Source organism: Magnolia sinica, chromosome 18, assembly GCF_029962835.1.
Source record: "Magnolia sinica isolate HGM2019 chromosome 18, MsV1, whole genome shotgun sequence".
Classification (NCBI taxonomy): Eukaryota; Viridiplantae; Streptophyta; class Magnoliopsida; order Magnoliales; family Magnoliaceae; genus Magnolia; species Magnolia sinica.
Genome location: NC_080590.1, coordinates 6,539,727 through 6,553,867, shown reverse-complemented (window position 1 = coordinate 6,553,867; position 14,141 = coordinate 6,539,727). Strand labels below are relative to the sequence as shown.

Sequence of the window (14,141 nt, the reverse complement as noted above, 5' to 3'; positions counted from 1 at the left end):
CCTAGCTGAGACGCCGCTATGGAAGTCGGATAAGAACACCAGAATACCAGAATTCCTTTAGAGCTTAGGATCTTTCTCTCCTTCACACCCTTTCTGCAAATCAGTAGATGAGACTCGAATTTCTGCTGTGGTGTAGGATTGGGGACCCAGCTCTCTTTTATAGAATCTGTAGAGAGAGAGTTTGAAACCCATCACAACTCTCTCTCCCACGCTTCACATTGTAGTATCCTAGTACAACTCAAATTGTTGTCTGCGTAAGACAGTTATAGCATTCCAGCCCTAGTACGCAAAGTCTGAAGTGGGGCCTACTGTTCTACTCAATCATCCAGTCCAACTGAATGACAATCCAAACCGTTGATCAGCAAGGCCCCACTAAACAGAGTTCTTACAGTCACATGATGTATGACCCACATCTAACACAGGCCCTGCATGATAGATAACCCACCTCGAATGCAGACCTTGTAAGATGAAGGGTCCTCATTGGAGGTAGGCCCCATGCAATGAGGGTTCACATTGAAGACAGGGCCAAGGTTAGTCCAACATACTACATGGTTCACATCAAAAGTTGGGTCTAAATGATTTAGTAACTTACGGTCCAAACGACCCCTAACTTATTGTAAAAAAGCTTAGGATTGCTTGGACAATCTCAACCTCTCATCGGTGGACCGTTTGTTTCTTAGCATGAGACCATACGAATTCTTTCAATTTTAACTGTCCCATAAGTGTCCACCAATCTAAATAGGTAGATAGCTAAATACCCTTACGTTTGTTTGAGGAATCGGATTGCTTACCGAGTTACTTAGTAGGCTCTTAGGGCACTGAGTAAACTTTGTTGGGCCTTCGTGAATGCATTTAATTTATCCACGCCCTCCATCCGTTTTTCCAGATCATTTTAAGGGTTGAGACCAAAATTTTAATATATTAAAAGCTCAAGTTGACTATACCAAAGGAAACAGTGAAAGTATTGATTTCCACCATTGAAACATTCCTAAGGCCTACAGTTGTGTTTGTTTGTCATCCAACTAGTTCATAAGATCATATAGACATGATGAAGGGAAAAAACAAATATAAGGTTGATCTAAAACTTTTGTGGCCCCCAAGAACTTTTCAAGGGTGGATGTTGAATTCACATTGTTTCATGTGGTGTGTTCCGCTTGAGTTTTTGATACCTCCATTTTTGGACTGAACCCCTAAAATTATCTGGTAAAATGGATGGACGGAACGGATGAAATGCATGAATGACCGTAGGCCCCACAGGGTTTACTCAGTACGCAATCCGACCATAGTATATTTAAAATGTTAAATATTATGTGGAACAGTTTAATATGAAATTTATAAAATTTAAGTAAACTGTGAGTGTTTGCTTATCATCCATCACGGAACACACCGTCGGAGAATCAAAGTTCTTCCAAGTACGGTAAGGAGAAGCTCCGACGGTGTGCGCAGTATAAGGAGAAGCTCTCTTCAGCGCTCTCTCTCTCTCTCTCTCTCTCTCTCTCTGTCTGTGTCTGAGAAATTCGGTTTATAGGCATGTCTTCCATCACAAGAAAACGCTCAAAACCAAAGCAGAAAAGCTCACCTCCTTCAATCCCATTCCTACTAAAAGAGCCTCCTCCCTCTCTCTTCCCTTCCAAAGAAGATCTTCTCAAGCTCTTCACTGTTGTTGCCATCGCTTCCTCCGTCGTCATCGCCTGCAATTACGTTTTCACCATCTTCAATCGCCATCCCAAGCCATTCTGCGACAGCGACAACATGACCGGATTCTTCCACGATCATTCGATTTCTGGTAAATTTCCCAGTTTCAAAATTCAAGATGTAGAAATTTCTCGTGCTATTGGTTACATACTTTCATTTTCAAATTCGGGATTTTTGTACTGTTTGAATCCCCAAAATGGAAAATGGGTGTACGGTAATTAATCTGGGTGGTTGTTGATATCAATTCCCTATCTTTATCTTGGCCATGATGCAGTAATCCAGACCGTCTTTCAGTTGTGTCCCACCATCCACAATCTTCGGGGCCTTTTTTTTTCCTGATTGGAAGATCCTAGCCACCAATCTTGGGGGCCTTTTTTTTTTCCTCCGGTTGAATGTGGACCGTTGTTGTATTTCCCTGGTTAGCTGTCTATTTGTAGGCAATGAGTCAAAAGGTTATGATTCTCCTCTTGAGGTGATTTTTTTGGTACCGGTCCATCCACGGTGGGAGACAACGTACCAATGATCTGTGCTACTCAAGCAGGACTTGTACTTGGAAGAATTGAAAACCTGCAGATACTATGGATAGCCTGGGGTTGTGTATTCTGTAATGGCCCCTTCACTTGTTTCTTGAATTCGTTTGCCGTTCTAATCACCACGTGGTGGAGCCTATGAAGGTAAATACGTATTGTGAATTCTTGTACTGGACCTATACTAAAAATCAGTGTGCTAGTTGCAAGATTCTTCTAACTAGGTGCCACTCCTGCTTCGAATCACACTTCAGATTTGTGCTTCCACTCCCATTTTCTAACCTTTTATACTTGATAACTTTTTGAAAGGACATTTCCCCACTTCCACACCCAAATATGTTGCTGCTTGCTTCATGTCTTGTGCAAATATAAGTAGACAGAGTGGGGATGTTTGGAAAGCTGGAAATGGTTGGAAATGAAATCGATTTCCGTGGATATAACTGTGGAAATCGATCGTCATTATTATGCTTTACCTCTGAAATGAGTGAATTGATGTCTTCCAGAAAAGCTAATCCATGTGCATTCCTCTCTTTAGTGGGGACACCAATCGACTGTTGAGGGTTCTTTTGATTTTCCGCAATAAAAAGCTTCTATCCAAACAACAGCAAAGGAAAAAGAAATCAGTTCCATGGAAAATTTAGTTGCAAAACAAAACCGTTGACCATGGATTCTTTTCCATTGTTTTCTGCGCTTTTTAGTTTTTCATATCCACATTTTATATTCTTCCTATCTGGAACAGGCCTGGGGGTGGATGATCAGTTGGACTGAATTGCAATACCTGGATTAGACATAGAAGGAATGGCCAAAATTGAGGTGGGGTCATTTTGATACTCAAAAGGTGAGTTGCCGACCAAACCTTGATTGCAATTCCATGTGTTCCCAGTTGGAGTTGAAACAATCTGAATTCCTACTTGGGGGTGGACCTCTCATTATGAATCGAGTTGGACTTGTCCCACTCGGTTGTATCCACTTTATTGAATTGAAGTATTGCACTTCAATTCAGCTGAGCATCATGAACATGTAGATATTAGTAGATCCTTGAGGGTCTAGATTAGTTTGTATTCTGAGGCTGGATCCTACCTGTGTGCCATTAGCAAATGTACCATGTACCAATGCTGAAATCAATGAGATTCATAAATGTGTGAAGGGTTTTTGTATTGACACCGAATTCATAACTGCCAAATTCAAGAAGTACGCTGCCGAGACATTCAGACAATGCATTTTACCAGAATTGTGAATTAGGCAAGTGGCAGAAGGAGCCTAATTGATGAAGTCACCATTAAATAATAGAAATGCAATTCCCAAATTTATGAAATCACCAATTCCTTATTGTTAGTTCATCAGATCGAAGTGATTCTTCAGAAGCCATGGGCAATAGAATGTGGGGTCCTTGTGATGGCTGGTGCAAATCAGTGATTGGGCCCTTCATAATCAAGGCATACTATTAGTTCTTTTGCCATTAATCAAATAAGAGATACAAGAATCCTAGGTGGGAAAAATGATTGATGGTCTGCACTTCTTCTTCTTCCTAACATTAATCAGGGTTTGGGTTGGCAATGGGCTGGGCCGGGGTTGGCCCTAGCCTGACTCTAGTCCTCTACTAAGTCTTGACCCGGCCCTGGTCTTATCGGGCTAAAAAGGCCCTGGCTCCATTAGGAAAAGAGTGAAATGATCAAAGGTTTGGAAGTCCAATCTAAGAGTTTTTTGGGGTTATCCCCTCCATCCACCGTGAGTTTGATCTTGGTTTTGATCATTGAAACATGAGTATGGATCTAAGATCACATTTAAACTCTCATTTACATTGAATGGGCATTTCTCACAAGTTTCTTTAAATTGTTCATTCTTTTTGTGTAATGGTGACCCACTTGATGATTGGACTGGGTCGCTCATCACTAGCCCACTCCCAGCCTGGCTCCAGTGCAGATGCCTAGCCAAGGTTTCAAGCTTGGGCCTGGTCCTATGCCAAGTTTAGGGTGTGGCCTTGGCCCTAGGGTTGGCCCAGGACACACAGACCATTGCCACCCCTAATCAGTTCCATCCGTTTAGTTGGCCACCAATCAGATGATTAATATCATCACATCCAACTGATTCTTGAGATACATGGGCAATTGAAGGTGTCCCAGAAAACAATCCATATCAGCAATTATACTTTTTTATAATCAATTTGGAATGCTGATTGAATGATTAGGATCGTTTGATCATGGTAATTCTTTAGAAACATAAGCAATCCAAGGCAGAGCTCGCATGGATCGGTGCATGTTAGTCATTGGAGCCTTCTTCTACTATCAGTTTGAACATTTCATGTTATTGGTAATCAATTAGATGGTTAGAATAATCAAATCGAAGTAATTCCTAAGAGAAGTTGCATGATCCTTCTAACCAGGTATTGCTTCCGCTCTAATAACACTCTTTGAACCTGAGCACTTGCTCCCGCATTCGAGCTGTTTAAACTTGCTGACATTTTGAAACAAATGCTTCCTCACTCTCACACACCCAAATCTGTTGCTGCTTCACTTCACACTTCATGCAAGTATGCAATATCCATATAACGGTTGATCTAGGTTGATCATTTGAGTTTTGTTACCATGATTGGGCCATTCATTTTACTTATAATAGATCATAGGGTTAGGATTATTAGCTCAAAGTGATCCTTGAGATATATGCACATTCGAAGGCAGGGTTCACATTATGGATGGTCCAAATGTGTTATTGGACCATTTTCACTATATGATCTGGGCCATCAATTTTAATTTTACATCAATCGGTTGTTTGGATTGTCCAATCAAAGTGATTCTTGTGTGATATTGGCAATCTGAGGTGGGTGAATGTGATGCATGGTCCAGATCGAGTTGGACCATTGCTATGATTGATTTGCTTGTCCATTTTACTAACAGTGGATCATATGGTAACAAATTTTTGATCAAAATGATTATTGATAGATGTGGACAATCCAATGTGGGACCCTCATGATGATTGTTCCATGAGTTATTTAACTTATTATTGTTATGTTCGATGTGGAACATACATTTTGGCGATCATTGATATGATGGTTATAGCCATCCAATCAAGGTGGTCACTAAGAGGCATGCACAATCAAAGTTGGGTTGTAGATGATGGATGGTTTAGATCCACAATAGGACATTTCTGTATTATGATTGATTTAGGCCTTCAGTTGCAATTGCCATTCTTAAATGGTCTTGCCCATCCAATTGAAGTGGTTTTTGAAGGGCTTTAGAAATTGACGTGGACCATTATCTGAAAATGTAAGTTTGATAGGACCAGCCAACAACACCAACTGTTAAATCATGAACTTCACAGGAAAAAGCTGTTAAATCATAAATTTCTAGGTTCATGAAGGGATCAATTAATAGATTGACTAATTTAGGAAGTGACTAATTGTATATCTCCAAAGAGCCCCTCAATTAATTGGATGAACCAATTGACAGGCCACCACATGGATGAGCTGATGGTAAAAAGTTACCACAATTGGCTTTTGCTAACCATTTGGTCTATAGAATCTCTTCTAGACCTTTTTTTTTTTTGAACAATGATGAATTTGTTGCTAAAAGGCCGGAGCCAAAGAATACAAGAAAAGCAGAAAAAAGAAAGGGAAAAACAGAAAAAAAACAAATTACAGATCAGCCCAACTTTCAGATAAATGAGATATCCCGATGCCTGCAGATTCGATGGTCCATTCCTTTACAAGGTCTTTTGCTAGAATACAGACCACCTCGATGTCTCTGAGCCGATTTCTGAAGCAGCCATTGTTCCTTTCCAACCATATATACCAAATCCCAGCTAGCAAGCATAAATGCCAGACCTTTTTCCCGACCTTCCCTTAACCCCTGCCTTGCCATGACAAGAGGGGAGAATCAATAGAGCCTGGCAAAACTCACTTAATGCCAAACAAGATTAGTAAGCTTTCCCATAATTTCCTTACAAAAGGACAATGAATGAAAAGATGATTTACCAACTCCTCGTCCTGATAGCAGAGAAGACACATGTTCGGTAACATCATTTCTCTTGCAAAGATTTGTCAACCGTGAGCACTTTGTTTCTTCCCACTAACCACGCTAGCGCTGCCACCTTTGGAGGAGCCCCGTAACTCCAAATGTATGCCATTATCCCTAGACGCACCATTGATCATGTTGTAAAAAGATTTTACTGAAAACTTGCCAGACTTGTCATGTAACCATCTCAAGGAATCCCTTTCGAAGACTAGGGGGCGGGCCTTACCAAGCAATTGTAGCAAGTTCATAAGCTCCTCAACCTCAAACTCAACCAGATTCCTCCTACAAGGGGGTGCCCAAATGACTGCATCCCCTTGAAAAGAAAAGCATCTTGCCACCTTCAAATTATCTTCAGGCGAAATCCCCGCCAAATGGGGGAAGATCTCCTTCAGTCTTTGGTCCCCTAACCAAATATCCTCCCAAGATCTTGTCTTCACCATTCCCCAAAGAGAAAGCCATCCATCCCTTCCCAAACTTGTTTTTTTAGCGAGGCCACCGCTTTCCATATGGATGATGCCCTATACAGAGAAGAGTCTTTTGTCCACCATGAGCCCTCATGAACCCCATATTACCTTACTACTACTTCCCTCCACAAACAACCCTCTCCTATCCCAAATCTCCAAACCCACTTGCCCAATAATGCTAAATTCATCTCACCCAAGAGTTGATTGTCTAATTGGTGGTCTGGATCCATCACCAAAGCGCTCCAACCATGGATTTTATTGGGTTGTTGCCATTTATGAAATGGAACTGGACACGCACTGGATCCAAAACCTTTGCTCATTACTGTTATTGCCTGGATCTAAAACAATTTTTTTTTTCATAAAAAATGTTTGTGCCTGTTTAGCCATAGGGGAGTTATTTGATACTCCGGCTGTGTATGACGCTTGATACACAAGCACTTCAAAATGGAACATGTGTCATGCATTAACTAATATTTAACTGGCTAAATCGTGGAACTCACTGTCGCCAAGTTCCAGTAAAAAAATTAGATTGGTTGCACAATCCTAGCCTCTGTTTTGTGGACGCTTATTTATTGAAATAAATCCACTGGATATTTTCATTTTTACCTGTCCAGTAGTTGTCCACAAATCTGATAGTAAGACAATAAAATAATTGTAATTTTTAGTTTATGATACATCTAAACTTGTATACATAGATTGGACTGTTTAATTTGAATTAAGTGTATGCCACAAATGATATTTCTAAGTAATTTATAAGTGCCTGTGTTATCATCCATCAGACTCTGCCACAGTATCAAGGTTTTTCTCATAGCCCATATCATTTTTACCATGGCATATTATTACAGATTTTTGTGAGCCTTGTCCAAACAATGGAGAGTGTTCTAAAGGTAAGTTGGAGTGTCTTCCTGGGTATAAGAAGCATCGGAGGTTATGCGTAGAAGATGGAGAAATCAATCAAACAGCTAAGAAACTTGTATGCCCTCAACAATCTCATTCCCTTCTGACCTATTGAATTTGTGGTTCAAGACTGTAAAATACTGTGGTTACCTTCCCTTTTTCATATCTTTTGTTGATTGTAATGAATAATATGTTATGCTGATGCAGTCAGAATGGGTAGAATATCATGTCTGTGAAGCATATGCTCGATATTTGTGCGATGGCTCCGGGACAATTTGGGTCGGTTACCATGGCCATCCTTTGACTTTCGTACAGCTTATGTGTAAGAATTTTCTATATGAAGATCATAAAATATACCTGTATTGGTTTGTTGCTGTCATGCTCAAGTAACTGCTATTGAACTTCCATGCTAGGATGCTGCAATATCTTTATTTTTAAGAAGACTTTTTTATTTGCCAGTTTCAGAAGGCGGATATATTGAAGGAACTCGATGAATACAAGTCGAAGAACCTTGGCTGGAAAAATGACACTTTTTTTTACTCAAAACAAAAGGCAATGGAAACCATGGAAAGCTACTTGGAAACAAGGACAGTTTCTGATGGGTATATCCGTATATGCAGTATTTTATCTTCACTTGGGAAAATTGCAGGTCTAGACACTTGTGCCTAACTATGTCTCCGGTTCGTTGTACTCCATGTAGGATCAAAGAACTCAAGTGTCCAGATTGGTTGGCAGAACATTATAAACCACTTCTCTGCTGTATCCGTCAATGGATCTACAGGCATGCTGTACTTGTACTGCCAATTTGTGCCTTGGTAAGTTGCTGCAAAATGAAAGTTCCCATTTGCTTCATACCGTCAAGGTGTCAAATTCACTGACATCGCTTTGAACTTTTAAAGTTTCTATTGTTCATGACGTTTCTCCGGAGGGTTCGTCGCAGTCATTATCTATCAACTAGAGCTGAACAGCTTTATGAACAGGTATACCCATTGGACTGAGCATGGGGCCTCTCTAGCTTGCTTTGAATAGAAGCTCCTATCAATTATTCGGGCTTTGGCTGTGAGCAGTTGGCAATTTTTGTTTTCTTTCCTGATCAATAGCTATTGAAAATCATGTCTCTGTATTTTATATTGCTCTATTCTTGTTTATTTTTATTTCTTTATATCTTTTTCAGTTTTTGCCTTTCCCTTTCCAATTGACAATCTGAGGATTTTATTAGAGTAGAACGAGAACCTTCATACTCAAAGGATTAAAGTTCTAAGGGCATGGGTAAGCTTTCCAACGAACGTATCTTTTCTATCAGTACGAGGTCTGGCTGAAGTGTTAGGATCTGAATTGTCCTCTCAATTAATGTGAGAAATCGTGTTTACTAGAAAGTCATAAGTAAGAAAACTTGGCTAAAAAATGTGATGGATCCAAGTGTGAAGATCCAGGTCAGGTAGACTGCCGTTTAAGTGGGACCTAGTGATTAAATTAATCTTAACAATGCACCTTGGCTTGAACTATTTTTGGAAAATTTCAAGTTAAGGGTGCGTTTGGTTGCACCAAATATCATGAAATTTCATGATATTTTGCACAAATTAGACTGAATAATCATGAAATTTGATGATATTTAGTGTAACCAAGTGCACCCTAAAGTAAAATAAAATATCTAAATCTCACTTGTCATGAAAAGTGTCCTGATGCATCCAGTTGATACTTGTACAACTGGGGCTCCAGGTTAGGTGATCAGCAAACTGATGGACCCTGCCATGGATGGTGAAAACCACTAAAATATTCCAGATTCGAAGAATTTAGTTATCAAATGTGCCCTGTTTTCTGGACTGTTTTATTTGTTTTTTTTATTAACCATATACTCATAGGCGACTTATGTAGGGCACTGTCAGATAAACATTTTGTATCATGTAACTTGGACCCCATTCACTCAAACTGGCACATCAGAACACTATTCACATTCTGATGCGTCAGGGCTTTATTTCTCATTTAAGAAAAACCCTATATAGAACTTAGGAAGTGAACAGTAATCTGGGAGGAGCCATTACTTGACCAATTGATATAGTAAATTATGTTTCAGAAAATTAACACAACCAGATGCTACATTTGGATGCTTGCTCTAATTTTCTTTTGATAGTATCATGTGATAGATTATGCTTGAAATGTTGTATCATATGGCTTTACTTGGAAGCAGCATACTTCTGTGACCCATTCTAACAATACTTTGCATTTAATAACGCATTTGGAAAACCTAAATACCCTTGGCATATGCCTGGAATATGAAGAATGTCCACAATGTACACACTAGTATACGTGCTAGTGCCACAGTAGAATACATCCATGAATCCACATGGACACTCATGTGTACCCATACATATAATATACAACAGTCTTTCAACATTCCTTGTTTCTTTATTTGGATATGCTTACATAATTTACTGCAATTTGCAAATGATTGACATTCAAGATGCTTGTGCAATTCTGATAGGTTTGTGACATACTTGAAGAAAATGCCATGACGGCAAAGACAATAAAAGGTGAAAGTGAACCGTGGGTTGTTGCATCTTACTTACGCGATCATCTACTTTTGCCGAGGGAAAGGAAGGACACTATGTTGTGGAGAAAGGTATTCTCCTTGTTGATAGAAGCATGTTGTTATTCATTCCTAGAATTGTTTTCAGTCGATGATATTTGCTAGGGCTGTCAATGGGCTGGGCCGAGGTGTGTCGAAGCCTGGCCCACAAAGTAAAACCCATGCTCAAGTCTGGTTTGTGCCCTTGATGGGCCAAAACAAACAGGCCTGAGCTCAGCCCATACGGTTATGCATGGCCCAGCCACCCTCTTTTGTCCAAGATCTAGGCTGTTCATTAGGAGTGCCCAATCATGCATGATATTGAAAAAAATCTCCTTTGAAACTTTAAATGGACCATGCTAATGGGCTTTTAGACACACTGAGCCCAGCCCAATTAATAAACTGGCCTAACTTTTGGGCCTAGTATTTCAGCTCAAGCGCAGTGCGGCCCATTGACAGCCCTAATATTTGCTGATATTTTGATTAGATAATTCCATGCATTGGTTTCTAGGCTTATTCATATTTTGTCAGCCCAGTGGAGCTTGCATTTCCACAATGTTGTTTGCAAGTTGAGGTGTTCATGTGCATCTTCTCTCTCTAGGATTTAGTTCATTGTTCCATGAACTCGGACACAAATCAAATTCAACCTTTGCTAAGAAGCATTGCCATTAAGTTGCAACTGACTATATTATGTTATTGGGTGGGCCTGCACAATTTAGCTTACTGTGAGTGAGGTGAAATGGTTTCTCACCACTTTTACACTCTTAGCAATGAGTTAAAAAACCAGTGCCTAGCAACCTCCACAAGAAACAAGTCTTGTATTAGCCAATGTATTCCATAATAGTAATGGTGGCCGTAACGGCCACTGCCGTTACTGTTACGATATGGGCCGTAATGGGTGTTAGTTTTTTTTTTTAAAAACCTATTTTGGCCCATTATGGCCATTACAGGATCCTTATGGGGCCATTATGGATCAATTTTTCCTTACGTTCGTTATGACCCCATAACACTTAACAGTTACCACCATTTTTATTTTTTTTTAAAAGAAAAGAAAAAAAGAGGTCTTCACGGTTAACACCATTACGCAACCGTTTTGGAAAACCTTGGTATTAGCACTTACCAGGTTTAAGTTTAAACAACCTCCTCCTGTATTATTACACTGACAACTTTGCGAATGGTTTCTATACTTTCATGTATAGGATAAAAGGTATGAGAAAGGCTTATTGCGCGTGACTTGAATGTGCACTTCACACGATTTTCTGTGGGGACATGGGGCAGGCATGTAGAAGATTTGGGCTGCTCATCCAGAAGGCCCCACCATATATGACAATGGGCCATGGCCCAAAAAACTAAAGCCGGATGGGCGATCCTTATCACTTGATTTGAGGAAACAATGATCCCTGATATTTTGACGATCCTTATCACTTGATTTGGTCCCCATGGCAGTCAAGTGGTCAGGAATGTCTGATGGTGCCTGATATTTTGTTATGGCCAGCATATGGTGGTTCCTGCAGCCAGAGGAGCGGTCCTGATGTTGTACATGCCTGCGTTGTCCCCAAAGGAACTCATGCAGTAATGGTGTGTAGTGAGTAGTGTGCACTTGAACTATCCTCTTAAAGATGCTATTGTGGGGTTATTTAATGATATTGACCTCTCTAACATAGGTTGAAGAGTTGGTGCAAGAAGATTCCCGGTTAGATCAATACCCAAAGTTGGTCAAAGGTGAATCAAGAACCGTGTGGGAATGGCAAGGTATGCGATCCATTTCAGCACAGCATGATCTGTTTGATCTTTTCTTTAAACAACACAGCGCTCAATTTTCACTTTCTTTTCACCTTTTCTTGTGGTTGCCTTTCAGTATCATGACTTGCATGCTGGAAGGGTTTACTAAAATAACTAGTGATCCTTCACATGCAAATCACAGAAATCGTTTTTTAAAGAAATAGCGGGACAAAAGGGTAGACACACGAAACAGGAGTGTTGTGTTTCTGGGGTCTGTCACCAAGCATTTCAATTTAATGTTGGCAAATTTCTTTCTGAGAGAAATTATCCAGTGCTCCAAGTTGCATTGGGAGACTTGGACAGTCCAATTGATCCACCTCAACTTCTCATTAGGTGCAGCATATTTTTGTCGGGCTAACATGTAAAAATCACACCAATCAGACAGTTTGAAGCATCCAATCAATGGCCTATAAAATTGATGGTCAAGGTCACTTACAAGAAAGTCAGATCAATAGTTTGAACCATCCATTGGCGGTTTATTATGGATCACTTCTTGTGTAATGAATCACTTCTATCGGACCATTGTAAACATTCCGTCCATGGATTGGGAAATGGATGGCTACAGAAGACAAAGCAACTTACAGATGTATCTGATGATACGATTAGTGTAATTTTTTCTTGGCAGCCCATGAAATGTGTGCTCCACCCAATGGACAGTCCAGGTTGATTGAGTGGATTGTCCAAGCATCCCAATGCAACTACGAGCAAGATAACTTACAGTTATAGTGCTGTGGGAGCACTGGATTATTTCTCTATTTGTAACCTAGAGATAGGCACAATATTCAAGTCGTGGCTACCTAAACTTTACATGCTATCCACATCTCATATTCGAAGAAAGTTTAGGGGCTGTTTGGTAGACACATAAAAATGAGTTCGTCTCATTTTAGTTGACAGTGATTGGTGCATTGGAGATATTGATCTCTAATATCATAATGAGTTCATCTCATTTTGGGGGTGGCTATCAGTGAAGTGTGAACTGACAGTGGGTGTACTAACAAGCTAACGAAAGAAAAAAGAAAAAAGAGTTCATCTCATTTTAGTTAACAGTAGTTATGTATTGGAGATTTTGACTCTAATAAATAACTACTATCAACTAAAATGAGAACTCATTTTTATGCATATACCAAACAGGGCCCTAGGGTTTACAATGAGAGAGATCTTACGGGTTGCTGCATGTTGCATTTCTGTCTGATTCAAATGAAGGCGAGTTTTGATGGTTGTGGTTTCTGTTCTTTCTTCCTTGTTGTTCTATCATCCGTCCTTAGCCTTAAGAAATGTGGGTGCTGGTTTGTGTGGTGCCTGTGGTTCGGTGATCCGCACCATTGATGGAATGGGCCCCACTAGATGGAGAACTTCCCAAAATTATACAATCCTATTCATTTCACTGATGACCGAAAAAGAGATGATTGATAAGCAACTACACCAATGGTCGCCATTGTAATGGAGACAAGGCCAAAGATTGGATGCTAGGATCTTCTGATCTGGTGATTTTTTGGGCCTGCCAGATAACTAAACTGTGGGGGCCATGTCTGTGGGACGCTGCACTTCTGTGAATCATGAAGTTTTCTACTCGTGAACTTTCATCAAATTGAATGCAGAGTCATTATGTTTTGCTCCATTTTGGTATACACAGTTGAAGGATCTCTGAGCTTGAAGAGGGGAAAGAAGGTAGCTGCAAGCAAGATGCAATCTGTGGAGCATGTGCACACGCCTTCTACAGCACAACAAATGAAAACAGGCAAGCTTCTAAATTCTTGAATGGTAGTGTCTTTTATTTGACATTAATATGTATTTCAATCGAAGGCTTTTGTTTTTTTTTTGGTTTGCCTTTTTCTTCTTCTTCTTTTTTGAAAAGGGTTGATGTACTCTTTATGTATTTTTAGTTTACATTGCTGTGATGAAAGCATAGATGATCGATTATCAGCCTCAGTCCCTTTTTTTTTTTTTTTTTTTTTCAGTTCTTTCTTCCTTATTTACCATAGTCATCTTCATAGTCATGGAGGAAGAATAGGAGAACTCTTGTGGAGGCTGAGAGAATGAAATGGCAATGAGTAGGATTGTCCTTGGGCCGTCCTGCAAGGCTTATATACATCACCCCCTTATAGCATTCTGTAAATAAAAGATGGCCATGCCAGACCTGGGGCTGGGACCAAGTCCGGCTTGATTAAACCATACGTAAAGGGCCTGATGGGCCCCGGGG

General features: G+C 40.1%; 1 protein-coding gene across 3 annotated transcripts; it reads left to right on the top strand.

Moving 5' to 3' along the window:
• The first annotated feature begins 1,444 nt into the window (after positions 1 to 1,444).
• Positions 1,445 to 13,870, top strand: LOC131233311 (uncharacterized). Of its 3 annotated transcripts, XM_058229972.1 has the most exons (9): positions 1,447 to 1,786; positions 7,542 to 7,669; positions 7,801 to 7,872; positions 8,053 to 8,195; positions 8,294 to 8,408; positions 8,493 to 8,573; positions 10,076 to 10,213; positions 11,824 to 11,911; positions 13,575 to 13,870. In XM_058229972.1, exons 1-9 carry the CDS (start codon positions 1,531 to 1,533, stop codon positions 13,697 to 13,699), a joined length of 1,146 nt encoding a protein of 381 aa, XP_058085955.1. In that variant the 5' UTR covers positions 1,447 to 1,530; the 3' UTR covers positions 13,700 to 13,870. The 3 variants fall into 3 exon arrangements, with proteins under 3 accessions (XP_058085957.1, XP_058085956.1, XP_058085955.1); XM_058229974.1 differs by lacking the exon at positions 8,493 to 8,573 and having other exon boundaries at positions 1,445 to 1,786; XM_058229973.1 differs by lacking the exon at positions 7,801 to 7,872 and having other exon boundaries at positions 1,446 to 1,786.
• The last annotated feature ends 271 nt before the right edge of the window (positions 13,871 to 14,141 follow it).